Genomic DNA, 23,753 nt, shown 5'->3' on the forward strand with positions numbered 1-23,753 from the left:
TGTGTGATAGTTTGTTCGAGTATATTTTAAGTAAATAAAATATTTATTTTCATTTTGCTGCATGCCATTCCATTGTGTAACATACATATTTGATTAAACAAGATTTTCCTTGGGGTTCATATCAATATACAGTGTATTATAAAGGATCCTAAACCACTGTGGTAACATCTCCAAATATTCGATTTAATTAGTTGTTGGTTTATAGCACACCACCAACACAGAAAGACACATTTTAAACTAAAAGAAGCAGAAATTGAGATGATAGTACAGAAATGTGATGTTGAATTAAATAATTAGAGTGCCTAGTGATGGGCAACAAAAGAATCTCTTAAAAATATTAACCCACTGAAGTCAGAATAAACGAAACATACCAGAACCGCTCATAGCTTACTAGTGGCATATTTTGTCAATAGACATTTATCCATACTTATGGATGGGTTATCAAGGTCAAAATCAACCTTGAACGAAGGGTTCTGGCCCAGGGCTAAATAGCCGACGATGATACAGATTTGTGCAGTGAGACCCCATACAGTGAATGACTTTAGCGTCTGCCGGTCTTTAAACGTGAAGAAGTGCACCAACATTCCCGTTTCGTAAGGTGTTGAGGTGTGTTCTTCTGACTTTAAGAAGTGGCGCATTGGGACGATAAACACGTCACTCACTTCATTGGCATTGGGACGTGGCTGGAATGTATCTGAGATAAATGCTACCACTGGTGTCACCAAAATGTCATCCTGTGGTGGGGTGAAAAATAGAAGTTTAGGTTTATTGTTGTCACGTTCACCGAGTTATAGTGAAAAGCTTTAATTTGCATGTTATTCAATCAGAACAGATAATACTATTGATCAATACAATCAATTCAAGCTCAAGTACAATAGATAAAGTGCAAGATACAGGTTCTCAGCATTGTAGGGCATCATTTTCATACCCAAAGTCCAATGTCCGCAATGGGGCAGAGGTGGACAGTACCCTAGCTTAAGGAAGGATCATTTATAAGACTAATTACAGAGGGGAAGAAGCTGTTTCTCAGTCTCGTGGTATGCGTTTTCAAGCTTCTGAACCTGTAGGAGCGGGGAGGAGAAGGAATGACCGGGGAGAACAAGTCTTTGCTAATGTTGGCTGTTTTTTAAGACAACATGGAGTTTAGTTGGAGTTAATGGTGGGAAGTCTGGTCTATATTACAATGATGTACAACATCAATGTGGAACATAGGGACAACCCTTCCCTATAACACTGTCCATATTGATGTCATTCCCCAAAAGCTGGCAAAACTTGATCAAACACTATCTAATGACACATGAAATCAGCTGCCATCTTATGACACTCTTGATAGACCCCACATAACTAACACGAATTCAAACACTGTTTGATACAAGGAATATAATCAATGGACATGAAGGCCAAATTGCTCTTGATTAACCCCAACCTAACCCCAATAAATTAGCGGTCCAAAGTAGCCAGGCCTTACACAGTACATTTAGAGCAGAGATGGACAGTGAAACATTTCTGCTTTAGAAGTGGCAATGAATCTGTCAACAAGGAGGCTTCCACTGTTCAAATTTGCAATGCTCATGAGCTTGTGGAAAAACTGAAATACTTTTGAGGACTTTCGATGCCAGCCCCCATGCTAAGCCTCTCTGTAGCTTTATGCTAACCCTCTCTGTAACTGTTTTCGTTTAGTTTCCAAATACAGCATGGAAACAGGCCCTTCGGCCCTCTGAGTCCATGCTGACCATCCATCACCCATTCACACTAGTTCGATGTTGTCCCATTTTCTCATCCACTCCCATCGCACTAGGGGCAATTTACAGATGCCAATTAACCTACAAACCTGTACGTTTTTGGGATGTGGGAGATCAGGGAGGGGAGGGGGAACAGGGAGGGGGAGAGAGAGAGGGAGAGGTGGGGGGGGGGAGAGAGAGAGAGAGAGAGAGAGAGGTGGGGGAAAGAGAGAGGGGGAGAGAGAGAGAGGTGGGGGAGAGAGAGAGGGAGAGAGAGGTGGGGGGAGAGAGAGAGAGAGAGAGAGGATGGGGGAGAGAGAAAGGAGGGGAGAGAGAGGGGGGGATCGCAAGGTTTTTATCAAAGGACTTGCAAGAGGCATGACTGGCAGCACGTTGGGTTTGCAGCGGGAGGGAGGGAGCCCCGCGCGACGATAACGGCCGCCATGTTCTAACATCGGGCGGGGGAGAGGGAGAGGTTTCAGAAGCAAGCCGGTGACAGGCTGTAACCTGCTGTGACCTCCCGATCTGCAAAACGCTCGTTATTTCCAAAGATCCTATAGCCGCTATAGGATGGAGCGGGCGGGCGAGTCCAGCTGCAGGTGGCGTGGCGCGGGCAGCGGGGCCAGGATGCAGGTGGGCCTCGATTGGTGGACATGTGAGCATTGTGACGTCAGCAGCTCAAGCAGCGATTTTATTTTTTTTTAAGTGAGCTTTGTGAACAATTTTATTAAAAATCTGGGGAAATAATTGACTAAGGAGTGGATTTCTGAACTCATAAGATAAATCCCTACCAAAATTGTAAAAATCTCCACGTTTTTGCGTCTAGTTTTCGCGGAGATACGTTTCAAAGGCAAAGGCAAAGGCACCCACACACACACATTTTAAAAAGTATATAGATATAGCGTGGAAACAGGCCCTTCAGCCCAGAATCCGTGCCGACCAGCGATCACCCTGTATACGAGCACTACACCCAGTACACGCTTGGGACAATTTACAATTTTACCGAAGCCAATTAACCTAAAACCTGTAGGTCTTTGGAGTGTGGAAGGAATCCAGAGCACCTGGGGAAGAGCCACGAGGTCACAGGGAGAACATACAAACTCTGTACAGACAGCATCCATAGTCAGGATCGAACCCGGGTCTTTGATGCTAAAAGATAGCAAGTCAATCACTGCGCCACTATGTGACCACTGCGGTGTTACCTTGTTGATTATTGGGACCATCTTGCAGATAACTTCCACCTGAACTGGAGGAAGGCCGATTTCTTCATGAGCCTCGCGGAGGGCTGTATCTATGTCACTTCTGTCTTTCGAATCGTGTTTCCCGCCAGGGAAGCAAACCTCCCCTTGGTTGCTGTGTAACTTTAAGACCAAAACTAAATTAGTGAGGATAATCACTGAGAAGTACTTAAGCATTTTTCTTTTCAGGGCAATGATTTTTACAATCTACCCATCTGCACAATGGCATTTTGTGTAACAGATCACATCTGCGTTCTTCTCATTTATTACCAGTGACATACAAATGCATCATTTCTCGCTGTCACTCATTCCTGAAATTCATTTAATCATACAGGGCATGTAACTGAGCATTCCGACTTAATGTTTGAACCAAGCAGGTGCAACATAACCAAGGCAACATTGTTCATTTAGATTTTACTTTAGATTTCAGAGATACAGCACGGACATAGGTCCTTGGGCCCACCGAGTCCACACTGACCAGCAATCACCCAGTACACTATCCTACACACTAGGGGCAATTTACAATTTTACCGAAGCCTAATGAACCTAGAAATCTGTATGTCTCTGAAGTGCGGGAGGACACCGAAGCACCCAGCGAAAACCCACGCGGTCATGGGGAGAAGGTACAAACTCCATACTGACAGCACTCGCAGTCAGGATTGAACCCGGGTCTCTAGTGCCGTGGGGCAGCAATCCTACTGCTATGCCACTGTGCTGTCCTGTGCCTTCCTCTTCCAATGTTTGTAGCTGTGTATTTTTCTCTCCCTGGAAATGGAGATTAAATGTCCTCCATTGCTGCTTCATGACAACTGATGTATAGTATATCGACCCGAATGGTACTTCATTCCAGACCAACAAATCAGCAGAGGCCAGGAATCAAATTTGGAACATTTTGGGGATCAGTGTGACTTCACTTGACAATGGAGAGAGACATTGTGACTTGAGAGCTGCTGAAGTGGTTTATTAACTCTGCTTTTGTAGAGTTTGGAGCCAAGGATAAACCATCAGGCTTAATTGACCATGAATGATCTCGACCTCAAATGGACTATATATACTGTTTCTCCACATTTGTTTATATGTTAAATCAGTAGAATTCTGGCCTTGACATGAAAGCAACAATTTACTAATATCCAGTTTATTTTAATTTAGAGGGGATGGGGGTAGTTTAGCGAGTTTCAAATGTATGTCTGACTTTAATTTTTAGATTATATTTTGTTATTCTTAACGCCCTACCAGGAAAATAAGTGTCTATGTGTTTCACCAATTGGGAACTTTCACCACTGTAAAAATAAAATGCTGTGACTAATAATCCCTGGAATTAATCCCAAGGGCAGGTTCTATGAGCATTTGGATATACAAGGACAGACTAGGGAATGTCGACATAAATTTGTATGTGGGAAATTGTGCCTCACACATCTGTGTGACGTTTTTGAAAATGTCACCAAAACAATTGATAAGGGCACAGTGGCGCAGCAGTAGAGTTGGTGCCTTACAACATCGGGTTTGATTCAGACTACAGGTGCTGTCTGTACGGAGTTTGTATGTTCTCCCGTGAACGCGTGGATTTTCACTAGGTGCTCCAGTTTCTTCTCAGCCTCCAAAGACGTGCCAGGTTTGTAGATTCATTGGCTTTGGTTAAATTATAAATTGTCGCTAGTGTGTAGGATAGTGCTAGTGTACGGGGTGATCCCTGGTCGGCGTGGACTCTTGTGGGTCGAAGGGCTAATTTCCAAACTGTATCTCAAAAGTAAAGTCTAAAAGTCTAAGGGCAATGGATGCTTTCTGCAAGGCCCTTGACAAGGTCTGGAGGCTAGTCTAGAAGGTTAGATTTCAAGGGATCCAGAGAGAGCAAGCTAATTCGATACATAATTGGCTTCATGGTAGGAAGTAGAGCTGGTGGTGGAAGGTTGTTTATTGGACTTGAGGCCTGAGACGAGCGTTGTGTCAAAAGAATTGGTGCTGGGCCTATAACTCTCTATAGGGTCTCCATAGTTATCCTTATCTATAAGTCCTGTTATGGGAAATCAGAAATAGTAGGTGATTAGCAGCTCTGTGGAAATTTAAGGATATTATATTCTGTAAAGGGAATAGTCAGCAAGCTTACATTAAGCAATGTCTCATGGAGATTACAAAAGCAGACAGTATGCTGAAGCAGAAAAAATATAAAATTCAAAACAGTGGTGAGATATTTGGGACAGGATCACAAGAAGTACATTGCCTGGTATTTCTTGGGAGTCTTGCATTGTGCATTTTGTATTCCCATTTGTCAAAAAAACAATTAACAGGACAAAAAATACATCTATTTATATATCACATTTATGGGGCATTACAGCATACGTACTGAACCAGTATGTCAGAGAGTCTACGTTAATAGGCCAGTCACACAAGTTCAAATCTCACCATGGCAACTTGTGAATTCAAATTCAGTTAATTCAGCAGCAGTGACACAAATGTCATTAGCTTCTTGTAAAAAAAATATCAGATTTACTAGTGTCTTTCAGGGATGGAAAACCTGCTGTCCTTATCAGGGCTGCTGTATTTGCAAGTTAAGATTACTGCAGAAACAAGGAACTGCAGATGTTGGTTTATTAATGAAAGCCACAAAATGCTGGAGTAACTCAGCAGGTCAGGCAGCATCCCTGGAGAACATGGATAGATGACGTTTCGGGTCAGGAGCCTTCTTCAGTCTTGAAGTGTCACCTATCTGTGTTCTCCAGAGATGCTGCCTGACCCGCTGAGTTAGGCCAGCATTTTGTGTAATTTCAAAGGATTACTGCAATATAGGTGACTTGTAACCACAATTATTGAGCCACGTTCATGCACAGTAGATATTTGTGACCACATTATCCATGGAGGAACATAGAAAAGTCTATTTTTCTATCATTTATTGCCCGTTCCATAATATGATACATTTTACAAGCCTCATGCATTCATTTTCTGAATCTGTCGTAAATGGAGCAATATAACTAGTGTGAAATTATGAGTTACAAGGGATTACTGATGGTTACAGAAAATGGCTTCTGCACTACGCACAGCCCAGAGTTCAAAGGAGCACTGTGAAAGATTGACGGATGCTCTGGCTATTAGCATTCTGCTGCAGAACATTTATGATATTGTTTTACAGGACCAATAGGAAATTTCGAGCAGTAATATTCACTGTTCAGCTGTTCCCTTTCCTCAGATGTGGAACTTGAACTACATTTTTAAAATTTGAAAACCTAAAATACCTTTTGTTTATTGAAAATTAGGACTAAAATGTATTTCTACATTACACAGAACAGTACAGCACAGGAACAATGTTCGTGCCGAACATGATGACAAGTTGAACTGATCTCATCTGCAGTATTAGGCAGCAAAATGCCTTATCACCAGGGGAAATAAATCAGGTGGGCACTGTGTTACTTCAGAAGGCATTGAATCATGCAAGCTTTCTCCTTTGCCCTAAAAACCACTATCATCAGCAGAAAGCAGTCCCAACTGTACACATCCTGACTACATGATGTAAAATGTACGTTTCAAGGACATACTGCACATCTTGATTCAGACACCTTCTGTAATTTTCAATGTGTTGCTACCTATAAACATCTCCAGCCTGCGAGCCATGCAGTTTATAGTGAGATGATTAATGCACCAGGTTTAATGAATAAAGGCAACAAAGCCGTCACCATATGTAGTCGATACCCTGCAAAAGGGGCAGCAGTTTTTGTCTATCGGCTTGCACAGAGACCCTGATTTTAGTTTAGAGATACAGCGCTGAAACAGGCCCTTCGAACCACCAAGTCCGCACTGACCAGAGATCCCCGCACATTAACATTATCCTACACACACTGTGGACAATTTTACATTTGTACCAAGCCATTTAACCTATAAACCTGTAAGTCTTTGGAGTGTGGAAGGAAATCGAAGATCTCGGGGAAAACCCATGCAGGTCATGGGGAGAATGTACAAACTTCATGCAGCACCCGAGACCCAGGTTCAATTCTGACCTACAATGCTATCTGTGTAGTGTTTGCATGTTCTCCCTGTGACTATGTGGCTTTCCTCCAGGTGTTCTGCGTTTCCTCTCACATCCCAAAGACATGTGAGGTTGTAGGTTAATTTACCTCTGAGTAGGGAGTGGAGGAAAAAGTGGGATAACATAGAAATAGTGTGAACGGGTGATCGATGGTCGACGTGGACTTGGTGGGCCAAAGGGCCTATTTCCATGTTGTCTTTCAATCAATCAAAAATCATTAGCCAAATGTCCACCACCCATGATCAAACATGCCAGAGATTTCTGCTCCGGGACCAAAAATTAGCAAAACGTATTCTGCCAATAATTTTAATAGACTAATGTAGGAATCTGATTTTTAGATAGTTAATTCACTTAAGTTTCAGGAGTGTTATTTATATTTCTAACCGTTTTTTAAGTATAACAAGATCAAGGATCTCTGAACATGGCTGCACAGGTCGATTAGGTGGTGAAGAAGCCAAATGGGATACTTGGGCTTCATTGAACAAGGCTATTAAGAGACTAGGAATTTTATGGAATATTTTAATGAAAAATTGGTTTGGCTATAGTTGGAATACTGTGTGTAGATCGGCTGCTACATTTTCAGTGTGTGATTGCATTGCAGAGATTAAACGGTCAGTTGCCTAGACTGGATAGTCTAGGTTTACTTCCCTTGAAGCAAAATAGACTGATTGTGAACCTGATAAAGGTATACAAAATTGTGAAGGCTAGAGATAGGATAGCAGTAAAAAACTTTCCTCTGGAGCCGAGGTGTCTAAAACCAGAGGGTTATAGGTGTAAGGATCTCGGGAAGAATTGTTTTCACTCGGAGGGTTGGAGTTCTGGAACACACTGCTTGAGAAGGTGATGCAAGAATGTCTCACAACATTTAAATACCATCTGGATGAGCAATTAAATTATCAAAGAATTGAAGGTTTCAGGCTGAGTGCTGGAAAATGGCATTGGTTAGTGATAGTTATTTGATGATAAGTATAATCCTTATTTGATATGACTATTATACGTCTATAAAATTAGGATAGACAGTCAGAATCTTTTTCCAGGGTGGAAATGTCCAACACTAGAGGGCGTAGCTAAAAAGTGAGAATGGGAAAGGTGAATGGATATGTGCGGTGCAAGTTTTTTATATTGAGAGTGGTGGGGGGCACAGAACACATTGCCAGGGGTGGTGATGGAGGCAGATACGTAGATAGCCACATGGTAGTGCAGGGTATAGAGGGATATGGATCATGTGCAGGCAGATGAGGGGTTGGACAGGCTAGATGCAGGAAGATTGCTCCCGATGTTGGGGAAGTCCAGGACAAGGGGTCACAGCTTAAGGATAAGGGGGAATCCTTTAAAACCGAGATGAGAAGAACTTTTTTCACACAGAGAGTGGTGAATCTCTGGAACTCCCTGCCACAGAGGGTAGTCGAGGCCAGTTCATTGGATATATTTAAGAGGGAGTTAGATGTGGCCCTGGTGGCTAAGGGGATCAGAGGGTATGGAGAGAAGGCAGGTACGGGATACTGAGTTGGATGATCAGCCATGATCATATTGAATGGCGGTGCAGGCTCGAAGGGCCGAATGGCCTACTCCTGCACCTAATTTCTATGTTTCTATGTTTCTATGAGATCAATTTAACTTAACATCATGTTCAGCAGATACATTGAAGCCCAAGAGGTCCGTTCCTGTGCCGTACTGTTCTATGTTCTCCAAGTTCTAAGGTCATCATGGACATGGTGGGCTGAAAGACTTGTTTGAGGGCTGCATGACCCGATTAGATTAGCGTTTTCACCATTTAAAAAATACATTTCAAGTGTATTCTTCCCAGTTACCTAGGAGAAAACTGCTTCTAAATAATAATTGGAAAACCTATCACACATTTTAACCCATGATTCAAATCCACCAGGGCATCTGAAAAAAACTTATGATCCAATGGAAAATAGTCTCCAGCACATAACATTCCTCACCAATTTAATATGCACATATATAACGACATATAATCATAGGACTGACTTAAGTAATTTAATTTCTGAGAAGATTTAAACCACAACTATCCAAATCATCTTAATGGGATTACATGCTGATTTGTATTCACTCTTGAATAGTTCGAGAATGTAATACTTTAGATCTGAAATGTTCTGTTAACATTTCTCAGCTGTCTCGTCCTCAAGTTAAAAATCCAACCATGTTATTAATGTGGATTATTTTAACAATGCACTCTATTCAAATGTCTAAACACATATTAGCCTGAATAGCATGTCGGTCATTGTAAGTCAGAACACATCCTGCACGTAAAGATCTAATTTTTCTTAGATAATAATTATACATTAAGAATTATCGAACACTTGCTCATCTTCCTCCATTAATCAATTTACATAACAAAGCCTTTTCAAATTAGAGAAAACTCAGCCTGATTGCTTCCTGTTCTGTAAACAATGATTCTTGGAAGAGCAAAAAATAAACTGCTGGTGGAACTCAGCGCAACATCTTTGGAGAGAAATAGACAGACAGTGTTTTGAGTCTGGTTCCTTCTTCAAGGCTGGTACAGAGGGAAGATGTATGGTGGAGTACGAGTGGGCAAGAAATTGGTAGAGCCAGGTAAGGAGGTGTTGACAACAGATGACTCAGGTGGGGGAAAGAATGGTGGAGAGTCACAAAGGTTGGAGATGGTGCAGAAGGCAGCAGAAGGTGGAAGAGGAGGGGAAAGGAAATGGGAGCTGGGGAAGTGTAAGGAAAGTTATGTGAGGGGACTTGGGGAGATCAGGACAGTGAAAGATGGGAGGGTTAAGTGAAATTGGAGAATTCATTGTTTATGCCTTTGTGTTATAGATTACCCAAGAGGAATATGAGGCACTTCTTCCAGTTTGCATGTGGCCTCACTCCAGCAGTGGAGGAGGCCCAGACAGACAGATCCATATGAGAATGTGAAAGGGAATGGAAGTAGCTTGCGACTGGGAGCTCCAGCTGGTTCAAGCTCTTAATCAGGGATATCTCTAGTTACATTGACAACACTCAGACTTGATGTACTGCTTTTGTTTTGAGCCATGAACTGAAAGGATAGTTTGCATTTTCAAACTATGGAACTTCTCATAGTAAGTCAATAACTTGAAGCATTAATCAGTATCTCCCTTCACAGATACTGCTTAATCCACTGAGTACTTCTAGCAATTTTGGTTTTATTTTAGCTTTCCAGGAGTCGCAGTATGTTAATTTAACTAAATGGTTTTAGTTTAGCTTTAGTATTAGACATACAGCGTGAAAAAAGGCCCTACGACCCACCAAATCCACGCCGACCAGCAATCACCCCTTGCACTAGCACTATCCAACACACAAGGACAATTTACAATAATCCATTAACCTGTACGACTTTGGAATGTGGGAGGAACGCCCGGGGAAAACCCAAGCGGTCATGAGAGAACCTATATACTCCGTCAAACAGCACCTGTAGTCAGGATCGAACCCGGGTATCTGATGCTGTAAGGCAGCAACTCTACCGCTGCGCCACCGTGCTGCCCCTGGTAGTCCATCCTGGTGTACCTACATATCTTTAAACAATTCAAATACAAAGACAAATAAATTGTACTTCTACAATTGAGCCTCTCAGGGATTAAAAGGCTCACTGTCCATCATGTCCATCCATTATATCTAATGGCAAGACAGAGGGCACCGAACCTGTGAATCCCTTTGGCCAACGGTAATACCGTCCCATTGCAATAACTTACACTCTCTAAGTACTCATACATTACCTGCATGGATCTGACTGTGAGCAGTACATGAAGCTCATTGTTTTTTACCAACAGAGGCACAAGCACTGAAGCTCTGGGAAGGGCCAAGTCTGAGTATTTATTTCCTATATCATGTGCCTTCAGGGCATATTTGGCCTTATCTTTAATGGATATTCTAATGAAAAACAAAAGATATATCATGTTAAATTCTGATGGAGTTTTAAGTGGTACAATGATTTCCCGGTTGTAACTGACTGGAAGTATCACAATTCTTCATTTAAATCCCTGACAATGTGAAGAAAACAATCAAGCAATTGAAAGGAGACACTTTTTTTCTGGATCCATTGATAGATGTGATTTAATTCAATAATATTTAAAGAAAGATTGGGTAGATCTGCAGTTGGAGAGATGGGACTGCTCGGAGAACTGGCAGAGACTCAACGGGCCAAATGGTCTCCTTCTATGTCATAGAAAAAATGAGGGAAGTGAAATATGATAGCTGACAAAAATCCATTCCGTTTCGATATGGCATTCAGCCAGAAAGTCACAGATAGTACTCACACTAGTACGAATGAGTGTGTTTAGTTTGTCAGAACACAATTCGAAGGGAGTATTTTCATGGCTCGCACATCATTGCAGAGCGGGGGTGTTCAGCTAATTAGCCCAAAATGCAAACAATTTGCTTTAAGCATTTATTATCAAATAAACTCATCGGTTAATTATATGGTAACAATTACCCTGCTGCTTTCTTGCATTTCAAATAGACAATTTGAGCCAGCACTCTGGAATGTTAGTACTCTGCAATATTATTTTGCAACTTTTCCTCTAAAAGTGTTAATATTGTATTTAAGATTAAATGTTTGGTGTGCACTTTGAAAAGCGAATCTACTAGTTTAATTTAGTTTAGTTTAGACACAGCATGGATACCGGCCCTGTGGTTCACCGAGCCCACGCTGATCATTGATCGCTCGTTTACACTAGTTCTGTTATCCGACTTTCTCATCCACTCCCTACACATTAGAGAACATTTACAGATACCAATTAACCTAAAAACCTGCTCGGCTTTTGGGAGATGTGGGTGGAAACCGGAGCACCCGGAAGAAACCCATGTGGTCACAGGGCGTGCAAACTCTACACAAACAGCACCCTGATTCCAGATCGGACTTGGGTCTCTGGCGCTGTGAGGCAGCAGTTCTACCAGCTGCACCACTGTGTCGCCCTAAATTGTTTATTGAGTTTACACTACTTAAACCATTTCCCATCGCTTGCATGCATCAGCATATTTTCATTCTTTTCACAGCCATGTGTTTATTGATTTTGCTTGTACATATATGCTATTTGCTTTAAATATTCCCAGTAGCAGCGAGATCTACATTATAAGTGCACTCTGGGTAAAGCACAAATTTGAGAATTGAGTAAAATGTATCCATGCAGCAATGAGCTATTAATCTTCTTGACTGAATATTGCCATATCAGGGACATTGTATAATACAATAATGCAGCAGCTGTTGTTTGTACAAAAACAGAATGCAGATCAGCTGAAACAAGTGATATAAAAGACTGTTCTCAAACTAAAGGATTGTATCATCTGATGAGTTCCTATGGCAGGATCATCAATTTGTAAAGTTGACTCAGTCAGATGCTGCCTGACCGATTTCCAAAGACTAGGTTATTCTCTATTGCAGAGTTCAAGAATTGTTTCTCTCTTTCATCTCCCTCTATTTACATCTTCTCTAGATGGATTGAATAGTGAAAGGCCTGGATTGAGTGAATGTGGAGGGGATGTTTCCATTAGTGGGAGAGTCTAGGACCAGAGGCCATACCTCAGAATAAAAGGATGAACCTTCAGAAAGGAAATTAGGAGAAATGTCTCTGGTCAGAGGGTGGTGAATCTGTGGAATTAATTGCCACTGATGGCTGTAGAAGCCAAGTCACTGGATATTTTTAAGGCGGGAATTGACAGATTCTTGATTAGTAAGGGAATCAGGGGTTATGGGGAGAAGGCAGGAGAATAGAGTTGAGAGGGGAAACAGATCTGCCATGATTGAATGGAGTAGTAGACTTGAAGGGCCGATTGGCCTAATTCTGCTCCTAGAACTTCTGATCTTATGAAGATGAATTACAATGAACTAGTCTTCAACTCTTTCTCTCAGCCTGAATCCACGGCATTTGTGTAATTTATTCTACAGTCGACATACTGTCATGGATATTCCCCCTAGTTCTTTCCACTGCTCCCCTCTCTGCAACTTAGAACATCATGTTTTCCGATCTTTTTCTAGTTCTGATGAAAATTCATCCATCTAAAACATTACTCTTTAACCAGAGTTCACGTATAATTTAGAACTGCTACTGGGAATATTTAAAGGATATAGCATATATGTATACGCAAAGTCAATAAACAGAGGGCTGTGAAAATAATGCAAAAAATGTTGATGCAAGTAAGCGAAGGGAGAAGGTTGAAGTGCAACGTAAACTCAATAAATATAATGGTCTGACGTAAACTATTTCCTCTAGTGGAGACCTAAATTTAGAGCTAGGTCATTCAGAACCAAAACCAGGAACTACAACGTGTAAGAAGGAATGGCAGGTGCTGGTTTACACCGAAGACAGACACAAAATGCTGGTGTAACTCAGGCAGCATTTCTGAAGAGAAGATGAAGGTGAAGTTTTGGGTCGAGAACATTTGTCAGGATCTGCAATCTTGCACAAATGGTTGCAGATATGTGGGATTTTATCTCAAAAGTTGTACAAGCTTCATTGATAGAAATGCACAACATTGAGATGAAATCATTTTTGTTTAGTAAAACAATCAATGGACTAAGGAGCAAAAACAGTGTGAAAGAAGGAACTGCAGATACTGGTTGAAACCAAAGATAGACACAAAAAGCTGGAGTAACTCAACGGGACAGGCAGCATCTCTGGAGAGAAGGAATGGGTGATATTTTGGCTCGAGACCCTTCTTCAGAAGCAAAAGCAAATGTAGTTAAGTACACCAAAGTGGCAAATGGTCTACTCCCAATAATATAGTTTTGGAGTTAATAGTTTTGTGATTCAGTCTGCATTTGTTCATATTTGTATGCCTTTACTATAATTCCTCCTTATATTTTACATCATGACTTTTCAACCATTCCTTCTGCCTCCAATACCAGTGTTTGCATTTTTCAACATTACTCTTGTTCAAAAATGCCAATTAAAGGAACCTTTCTTTCGCTCTATTGCCTTGAAGCATATCATTGCCGTATTACAATCTCATCTTATTTATTTCTTCTTCCATCAATTCCATTCCCCCGGAGGCTTTATAATGCATAACTGCAATATTTGATCAGCAAATGATGCCAACAAGCTAGGTACAATGATTTGTCATGGGATGTCAGCATCATCCACTTTACATAGAGTAGGAAAAGGCTATGTGGCCCACCATCCCTGTATTATTCTTGTCATAGAAACATAGAAAATAGGTGCAGGAATAGGCCATTCGGCCCTTCGAGCCTGCACCGCTATTCAATATGATCATGGCTGATCATCCAACTCAGTATCCCATCCCGGCCTTCTCTCCATACCCCCTGATCCCTTTAGCCACAAGGGCCACATCTAACTCCCTCTTAAATATAGCCAATGAACTGGCCTCAACTACCTTCTGTGGCAGAGAATTCCACAGATTCACTACTCTCTGTGTAAAAAATGATTTTCTCATCTCGGTCCTAAAAGACTTCCCTCTTATCCTTAAACTGTGACCCCAAGTTCTGGACTTCCCCAACATCAGGAATAATCTTCCTGCATCTAGCCTGTGCAACCCCTTAAGAATTTTGTAAGTTTCTATAAGATCCCCCCTCAATCTTCTAAATTCTAGCGTGTCATTAATCTCTAAAGGATGCAGGGAAAAAATATAAGGATGTTGCCACGACTCGAGAGCCTGAGCTACAGGGAGAGGTAGGGCAGGCTAGGACTTCATTCCTTGGAGTGCAGGAAGCTACGGGGTGATCTTAGTGTGTAAGATCATGAGGAGAATATATGGGGTAATGCAGTCTTTTTCCCAAAAATAGAGGAATCAAGAATCAGAGGACATGTTCCCAGGGGGAAGTTTTAATTAATAGGAACTTGAGAGTGGTGAATATATGGACCGAGCTGCCAGAGGAGGTAGTTGAGGCAGGTTGAAGGATATTTTAAAAACATTTGGACAACTAATTGGATAGTAACGGTTTGTGGAATACGGGCCAAATGGGACTTACTGAGATGGGGGCATCATGGTCGCGTGGGGAAGTTGTGCTGAAGAGCCTGTTTCCGTGCTGTATTATTCTATTCCATCTAATTCCTACTCTTTCTCTGTAACCCTTAAAAATAATCCCATTCAAACATGTGCAAATCCAATTAGACAATTGCAACAGAATATATCCTTTTAAGCAGTTTATTCTACATATAACATTGTTTCAATAACGAACTTGATCCTTCTCTGCTTACTGCCTTTTATTCTAATTTTGGCAAGCTATGACAATGTGCACTTCATCCAAGGCTGAAGACTGCCGAGTCATATTATTCATATATATACATACATACAACATATCACTTATTTAATATTACAAACATATTAAATATTTACTGATCCCTCTATTTAAGAAATCAGTGAAACTACAATGGATTGTGGATTTTTTTGGTTTGTTTATAAAAACAATTTAGGCATTGATACTCACAAACCAGGAAATTATTCTATTTACATGAGTTACACTCCCAAGTGTAAATCTTAATTCAAATCTTTTCCAGAAATTCAAAATACTGCTGGTCTACACTAGAGTCATCACACTAACTGCATCCTTGGACAAAGCACACTTGTAAATCCCAACCCTAGAATTGGCAAATGATGCAAAATGTTGGGGACAAGTCTAGTGTAATAATAGTACCTCATTTTTAATCCTGATCTCTCGGTTGTCATGAAGCTGAATTGAAGTATTGTGCTAATTCTTTTCTTACTAATTTAGTTTGACATTACTTATGCATAATTCACTTCTGGCACCGTTAAATCAATTAAAACTGTAATGGTTTCTCTAAAGAACAAAGCTTTTAAATGGCTTCTTCTCAACAGCCACAGCCATATTTCAAACCTCCAGTTCAAAAACGTGTTGCTTGAATACTGAGGTAAAGTATAATGTGTGTATTTTGTGACTATATAAATAGGGATGTTTAATCAATTATATTTCACATTAGTGAATAAAAATATAAATTATCCAGACATTATTCCTACTCTACTTGGAATGTTAGTATAGGAGGTTCCTGACCTGACGTAAGGAAATCTGACTTTCTGCAAATTCTATCACATATCTTTATGGCATTTTAAAGCTAGTGATAATAATATGCTTCTGGTATTTATTAATGATTGGATACAAAATATAGTTAATTAGTTTAATTATGGATAGTATTAGGGTGATTATTCACTGAAATGATAATAGATATACGCATAGTAATATAATATGGAAAAGAGAATTAGGTGGACACGGAATGGTGGAGTAACTCAACGGGTCAGACAGCATCTCTAGATAAAATGGACAGGTGACATTTCGGGTGGGGACCCTTCCCAGAGTCATTCATTTATTACCACATGTACGGAGGTACAGTGAAAAAGCTTTTATTGTGGCAAAATATCCTGAGGTCTTTCCCAGGAACATTTTTAACAGGTTGACACAATGCCACATCATCACGTTAGGGTAAATGATCAAAACCTCAGTCCGTTTTAAGGAACAAGGTGGTGAGTTTTTTTGCTACATTTAAATAGCTGCCAGTTACAGCCAGCCATCTTATGTAGTAGCTAATTCAGAACTTTGATGTCTGGGGATTTATGAGACAAGTGACTTTGATTATCATTGTCTAGCATTTGTCTTCCTTGATTATTAATTGGCTTTATCAGTCCAAGCTTGCATGTTGTGCAGGGTCTGAAATGCATGCATGGGCTGCTTAATTGCCGGAGGATCCACAAATACATTACAATCTTCAGCGACATCCCACATTTGATTTTGTGATGTAGCAAGCTCATTGATGAAGCAATGCACGATGGGTACTGTTCAATTTAGCTGAGTAGGTTGCTAGGCTACTTCAGAAGACAGGTTAAGAAAAAATCTTTGGTCTGAAGTCAATTAACAAACCAGCAGTGGTGGATGTTGTCTATATGAACTATATTGACATGGTGCCACATGGTAGACTGCTCTGGAAGGTTACATTGCATGAGGTCCAGACAAAGCTAATTGGAGACATAATTGGCTTGATAGTAGAAAACAGAGGCTGGTGATGGTTGAAGGTTGTTTTTTGAATTGGAGGACTTGTTCGCTATTTATTTAAACAATTTGGATGAGAATGCACAAGGGATGGTTAGCAAGTCTGCCATTGACAACAAAATAGGAGGTATCCAGAAATATGTCAAAAATTACTGCCGTATCTTGATCAGTTGGGTAAATTGGCCTGTGAATGGCAAATGCTGTACAATTCAGGTAAGTGTCAAGTGTTTTTGCAAAGTCAAACCTGGATGAGACTTTCATTGTGAATGTTACGGCCCAGGGGAGTGCTGCAAAACAGAGAGACTAAGAAGTACAAGTATGTAGCTCTCTAAGAGTGGCATCACAAATAGTCAGGGCGGTGAAGGCATTTGGCACTGACCTTCTGAGTCAGGGCATCAAATACTTGAGATTTTGCAGAGATATATCTCGTTTCCCTTTCCCTTGACTCTCAGTCTGAAGAAGTATCTCGACCTGAAATGTCACCTATCCTTTTCTGCAAAGATGCTGCCTGACCTGCTGGAGTTACTCCAGCTTTTTGGGTCTTTGAATACAAAAATTGGGATGTTAAATTACAATTGTACAAGACATTCGTAAGGCCACACTGGAATACTGTGCATAGTTTTGGTTACCCTGCTGTAGGGTAGGGATCAGAGTGCAAAGAAGATTTATTAGAATGTGGCTAGGTCTAGAGGACCTGAGTTATAAGGAGAGGTTAGGCAAACAGGTGATCGACGGTCAGTGGACACGGTGGGCCTGGGACGTTTTCCATGCTGTAGCTTTCAACCGACAATCAATCAAGCTGGATGTTATTCCTTGGAATTTAGGAGATTATATGGCGACTTTATAAAGAGTGGGACGGGCTGGACCTGGTGTCCTTTTCTGCTCATCATTTCATTTTAATTATCTCATGTTCCTCGAGTTCAAATCAAGGCAGGGAAGCCAGACGTGGAACATTCAGGTCCACAAGTGATCAAAGCAGGGATGATGAGGCATACCAGGATGATGGTAGCAGCAGGAGGCTTATGCAGAGATCAATTATCAAGGGATATAAGATCATATTGGAGCAGAATTATGCCATCAGGCCCATTGAGTCTGCTCCACCATGGATCACATACAGGAAGATGAGATTAGTTGGCATCATGTTTGGAACAGGCATTGTGGGCCGAAGGACATATCTTGTGTTGTGTTATTCTAAGTTCAAAGACAAAGGTGAAATAGAATCATAGTCATACAGTGTGGAAACAGACCCTTCGACCCAATTTGCCCTTGACCAACATGCCCCACCTACACTAGTCTCACCTGCCTGTGTTTGCCCCATATCCCCCTAAATCTATCCTATTCCTGTACCAGTCCAAATGCTTCTTAAACGTTGCAATAGTACCTGCCACAACTACCTTCTCCGTAGCTCGTTCCATATACGCACCATCCTTTGTGTTAAAAAGTTGCCTCTCGAGTTCCTATTCAATGCAACATTATACCTGGTGCAGGTATCTGTTCCAAAGCTCGCCTCAGGTTCAAGTCTAAGACCAAGCTTGCCAACATTCTCAACATAATATTTAATATCAACAAGGAATTGTAAGCAGATATACTGAAATATTAAAGTAAAATGCTAGAAACGTTCAACGGGATTAGGTTAAGGGATTAATTGCCATAGGAATTGGAGGAGAAATGTTGCTAAACCGAGGATTGTAATTCTCCAACCCAGGTGGCCGTGAATATTCTGCTGTTCTGCATAATCAAGGATGAGAAGAATATCTTTTTGGAAACTTGGTTTCGTGGGATATTGAGATCCGTCGAAGTAAAGTAAAATGGAGGCACAAGATTTACCATGAGATCTTTTTAAATAATGTAGCAGAATTATGGAGCTGAATAATCAACACTGGCGTTTTATGTTCTTACGAGGTGCAACGTGATGTTATGCAGTGAGTTTGTTAAAGACTCCCTCTACCCCCCTCCATCCCTTCTCATTCTTTCTCTCACCTCCCATCCTCCATCCCTCCCTCCCTCCTTCCACCGCTCACCACCCTCCCTGCCTACCCCTCGGCTGCCCTCACAGAACAAATAGCGCACAGCGAGAAGAGGGAGGAGAGAGGAGAGAGAAGGGAGGGAGGAGAGAAAAGGGAGAGATGAGAGAGAAAGGAGGGAGAGAGAAGGGAGGGAGGAGAGAGAAGGGAGGGTGAGAGAGAAGGGAGGAGAGAGAAGGGAGGGAGGGAGGAGAGAGAAGGGAAGGAGGAGAGAGAAGGGAGGGAGGAGAGAGGAGAGAGAAGGGAGGGAGGAGAGAGAAGGGAGGGAAGAGAGAGAAGAGAGAGAAGAGAGGGAAGAGAGAGAAGAGAGGGAAGAGAGAGAAGGGAGGAGAGAGGAGAGGGAGGGAGGGAGGAGAGAGAAGGGAAGGAGGAGAGAGAAGGGAGGGAGGAGAGAGGAGGGAGGGGGGAGAGATAATGTAGGTAGTAGAGAGGAGAGAGGAGAGAGAAGGGAGGGAGGAGAGAGAAGGGAGGGAGGAGAGAGAAGGGAGGGAGGGAGAGAGAGAGAAGGGAGGGAGAGAGAGAAGGGAAGGAGAGAGAGAAGAGAGGGAGAAGGGAGGAGAGAGGAGAGAGAAGGGAGGGGTGAGAGAGAAGGGAAGGCCAGTAAGTGGGAGGGGGAGAGAGAGCGGGAAGGGGAGTGTGAGGGAGGGAGGAGGCGAGAGAGTGAGGTGGTGAGGGATGGGGAAGAGGGTGAAGGAGAGAGTGAGAGGGTGTGGGCGAGAGAGAGAGATGGTCAGGGTAAGCAAGGGGGTGAGTTTGGGGGGGAGAGTGAGTGAGGGGGGGACCTTGAATCCGCCATCACAGTCACCGCTCCCGCGTCGCTCCGGCAACAGCATTAAGCAGGAGAAGCCCCGCCCCCCCCCCCTGCCCCGCAGCGCCGCCTCCTGCAGCGCCCTCAGGCGGCCGGGCGGAGCAGCCGCACCTCCATCACCACCACTCTCTCCAACAGAGCTAGCAAACGCATCACATCAGAGGTTTGAAGAAGGGTCTCGACCCGAAATGTCACCTATTCCTTCGCTCCATAGATGCTGCCTCACCCGCTGAGTTTCTCCAGCGTTTTTGTCTTCCTTCGATTTTTCCAGCATCTGCAGGTCGTGCATCAGTAAACATCAGAGGCACTTCTCACTTATCCTTGATCTGCCTCTTTTCCATGGCAGATGAACAATGCTGGTCATTATTGCGAATTGTAACATCCAGCGTTCAAAGCACCCTACAGCAATGCAGTACTTTCAAAGTATTGCACCTTTGGAAGTGCAGCTTGGAACAACAGCACTTCTTGTTCCACTTGGGTACATTTAAACTTATGAACATTAAATTCTACAATTTTAAGTAGTTAACCTACAAGCCCCCCCCCCCCCTCCCTGTGCCCCACCAGGACGCACCCATTTCTGCCTTTCCATCTACATTCCTCTAGCATAAACATTTCCAGTTTTAAGTAAATAACCTACACGCACCCCGCCAGCCTGATTTGCACAAAGTTCTCGCCTTCCATCTACATTCCCTCTAGCTTTACAATTCCTTGCTGTCTGGCTCGCTAAGTTACTCCAGCACTTTGTCTTTTCTTGAAGAGTATAGTTTAAGAAAGAGTGAGCCATTTCTCACACCGCCATAATTTTGTTTATTCACCTGGGTCATTTTGCTTAAATAAAATACACCTATAATGTACATACACATTCACATGTCTTCATCGTTGATGTTATGGGGCAATAATAAAGATCTGGCATTCATAGTGTTTTATTACACCCTTGTGTCTCCAAATACTATCAGACAATAAACTATAAATTGAAGCAACTTCTCTTTATCAAGAATCGCATTGCACAGCAACCCCCCAAAACAACACATACAGTGCCCTCCAGAATCTTTGGGACAAAGACCCATCATTTATTTATTTGTCTCTGTACTCCACAATTTGAGATTTGTAATAGAACAAAAATCACATGTGGTTAAAGTGCACTTTGTCAGATTTTATTAAAGGCCATTTTTATACATTTTGGTTTCACCATGTAGAAAGTACAGCTGTGCTTATACTTAGTACCCCCATTTGGTGGGTCTTTGTCCCAAACATTATGGAGGGGACTGTATGACATGCAATCAGTTAATCTGGTGATGGGGTGGGGGAGGAGGCACTAATTGGTCAGAGAGCTCTACAGCACTGAAGCAAGCCCTTCGGCCCACGCCGACCAAGTTGCCATACTAGGCTAGTACAATTTGCCCCAAAGCCCTCTCATACATTCCAATCTATATATCGGTCCAAATGTCTTTTAAAAGTCATAATTGTGTCCCTCTGGCAGCTCTTTCCAGATACGGACTACCCTCGGAGTGAAAAAGTTGCTCCTGAGGTCTTTCTTAAATCTCTCCCCTCTCTCCTTAAGCCCATGCCCCCTAGTTTTAGAATCCTCTATCCTGGGGGAAAAGATTGTGAATGCTCACACAAACACTCAGAGTGTACATGTGTGAATGCTAGCAGACTTACATGCCGCTCATGATCAATAAAGTCACCTCTCAGCGCAAGAAAAGACCCAGCCTGCACATCCACCCCCTATTGCGCAAGTTTGCAAGCCCAGTTAACATCCAGGTTAATCTCTTCTGCACCATTTTTCCACAAAAAGGCTTTGAATTCCACCATGTGATTCTTTTTCCTTTAAATTTGTCCATGTTGAGTTTTTAAAATAATAACACAGTTTTAATAATGTTTCAGAGAGGTGGCCATCAATAGCAGGCTATGAAGGCTTTCAAGGTTAGATTGGGGAAATATGGGGTGCATTTCCATGTGAGAATAACGATTAGTTTTGCACATCAATGAAATAACAGATTGAATCCAAGAAATATAGCTTAGTTTAGAGATACAGCGTGGAAACAGGCTCTTCGGCCCACCGGTCCACGTTGACCAGCAATCACCCGTACACCAGTTTTAACCTACAAACTAGGGACAATTTACAGAAGCCAATTAACATACAAGCTTGCACATCTTTGGATGTAGGAAGAAACCAGGGTACCCAGTAAAAACCCATGTGGTCACAGTGAGAATGTACAAATTCCGTAGAGAGCACCCGGAGTCAGGATTGAACCCGGGTCTCTGGTGCTGTGAGGCAGCAACTCTACCTCTCCACTATTGTGCCACCCTATATTTTAAAGATTAGAAATCCATTTTCTGAAATCACACTATTTTGATTTAGATGAATGTTAACGTGTTAGTGTGTAGCTCTGGGGCAGGTTAAACGTATGTAAAAATCAGTCATCTTCAGACCAAATCTAACATTATGAGCTGAGTGCATGTGAACGGGTGCATTGCCCTGCTGAATCGATAAACTGGCAAATAATTAATGTAGGTTCCTGGGGTCAATGAGGTCTGAAAGTGAAGGTCATTTTAGTGGAGGCCTTTCACTCCATTGAACCAAGACGGCAAGAGGGGACTATTTCATACAAACACAACAGCCATCTCAAAATTGCCAAATCCAATCAGATAGTAAAACACAAAGTGCTGGAGGTACTCACGGGTCAAACAATATCTATAGAGGGAATGGACCGGCGATGTTTCTGTTCAAGACCCTTCTTCAGATGCTGCCCGATCCACTGAATTTCTTCAGCTCTGCGTTTAACTCAATTTTCCAGCATCTGCAGTTCCTTGCCTCTCCCGTCAGACAGTGCCAATTTACAGCTGTGATGCGCTAATAAGTTCACAAGTAATCGGAGCAGGATTAGGCCATTCGGCCCATCAAGTCCACTCCGCCATTCAACCATAGCTGATCGATATTTCAACCCCATTTTCATGCCTTCTCTCCATAACTCCTGACACCCATACTAATTAAGAATCTCATTCACTCATTCATTAATGTTACAAATTTAAGGCACTAGAAATATTTTCATTCTGAAAATAAAGCGATGATCATATTGTTAATCCAGGCTAAATTGGAGCAGCTACGACTTCAAAATGGGGTTAAGTTTCAGGGTTGCTGGGAGATTTGGTCAAATTGGAATTACTCTCTGCAGAGCTGGGACAAGCTGCGGAGAGGTGCCAGAGTGTCTGGAGCTTAGATACAGTTTGCTAGAAAAGAATGGGAAGATCAGGAAACCGTTCTTCAGACTGATGTGGGGTGGGGGGCGGGAAGAAGAAAGGAAGAGGAGGTGCCAGAGGGCTACCTGAAATTGGAGAAGTCTTTTTGCGGTTGCAAGGGAAAGTGCCCGGGGAGGGGGTGGACGGGTGGGAAGGGACAAATTGACCAGGGAGTTACGGAGGGAGCGGTCTTTGCGGAAAGCAGACAGGGGCGGAAATGGGAAGATGTGGCGAGTGGTGGGGTCACATTGGAGGTGGCCAAAATGACGGAGGATTATTTGTTGTATGTGACTTTGCCAAGTGTTGATTGGATGAGGTGTTGAGCCATGTCTGGGCTTTCTGTAAATCTGGGTAAATGTTTCCAAGTTGATTTCATCTCGAAATCCGTTTTGAATACAATGGATTGAACTGTTGTATCATTGGGTTAGGTAAATGTCTGTTATGTATGGGGTTAATCGATATCTGTAATTGGGTTATTGAGGGACCACCCCCATGTGGTTCAGCCCCTCGAGGTCCCGGGACATATAAAAGTCCGCGACCACCAGGCTCGGCGTCGATCTTCTGGAAGTGCGTTCGGGACTGCGTGAACTTCTGGAGTGCCTCTGTCTGAGCGAGAATCAAATCCGTGGTGGGATAGGTACAGTGTGTGATCTGTGACACGCTTTTGGTAAAATAAAATGTAGTTGTTTCAAGTGCTTGATTCAGTGTTTTTACTGAAACTAGACTGAAGCTTAGAAACG

General features: G+C 42.3%; 2 protein-coding genes and 1 long non-coding RNA gene across 5 annotated transcripts in view; 1 reads left to right on the forward strand and 2 right to left on the reverse strand.

Annotated features, from left to right (window-relative positions):
* Positions 1 to 19,808, reverse strand: nudt7 (nudix hydrolase 7). Of its 3 annotated transcripts, XM_033035857.1 has the most exons (5): positions 19,745 to 19,808; positions 10,700 to 10,853; positions 2,924 to 3,082; positions 338 to 734; positions 1 to 302 (listed from the first exon to the last, which is right to left on the reverse strand). In XM_033035857.1, exons 1-4 carry the CDS (start codon positions 19,756 to 19,758, stop codon positions 381 to 383), a joined length of 681 nt encoding a protein of 226 aa, XP_032891748.1. In that variant the 5' UTR covers positions 19,759 to 19,808; the 3' UTR covers positions 1 to 302; positions 338 to 380. The 3 variants fall into 3 exon arrangements, with proteins under 3 accessions (XP_032891748.1, XP_032891747.1, XP_032891749.1); XM_033035856.1 differs by having other exon boundaries at positions 3 to 734; XM_033035858.1 differs by lacking the exon at positions 10,700 to 10,853 and having other exon boundaries at positions 3 to 734; positions 19,745 to 19,799.
* Positions 4,838 to 20,701, forward strand: LOC116982587. The gene is made up of 3 exons (XR_004414503.1): positions 4,838 to 4,950; positions 19,707 to 19,709; positions 20,690 to 20,701. It is a non-coding gene; the product is annotated as an uncharacterized LOC116982587 (long non-coding RNA).
* The window catches only part of bola3 (bolA family member 3), a 25,428-nt gene continuing 10,169 nt past the window's right edge, over positions 8,495 to 23,753 (reverse strand). The window contains exon 5 of the transcript XR_004414502.1: positions 8,495 to 8,551. The gene's annotated coding sequence lies outside the window, so the exon portion shown is untranslated. The remainder of the gene's footprint in view (positions 8,552 to 23,753) is intronic.

The sequence above is a fragment of the Amblyraja radiata genome, chromosome 17 (assembly GCF_010909765.2).
Source record: "Amblyraja radiata isolate CabotCenter1 chromosome 17, sAmbRad1.1.pri, whole genome shotgun sequence".
NCBI lineage: Eukaryota > Metazoa > Chordata > Chondrichthyes > Rajiformes > Rajidae > Amblyraja > Amblyraja radiata.

Bases quoted from the DNA above. Each gene is read 5' to 3' on its own strand.
- nudt7 (XM_033035857.1), bottom strand. The intron at 3,083-10,699 runs GTAATGTATGAG...TTGGTCTTAAAG, and splicing joins TCACAGTCAGATCCATGCAG to TTACACAGCAACCAAGGGGA. The intron at 735-2,923 runs GTAACACCGCAG...ACCCCACCACAG, and splicing joins TGGTCCCAATAATCAACAAG to GATGACATTTTGGTGACACC.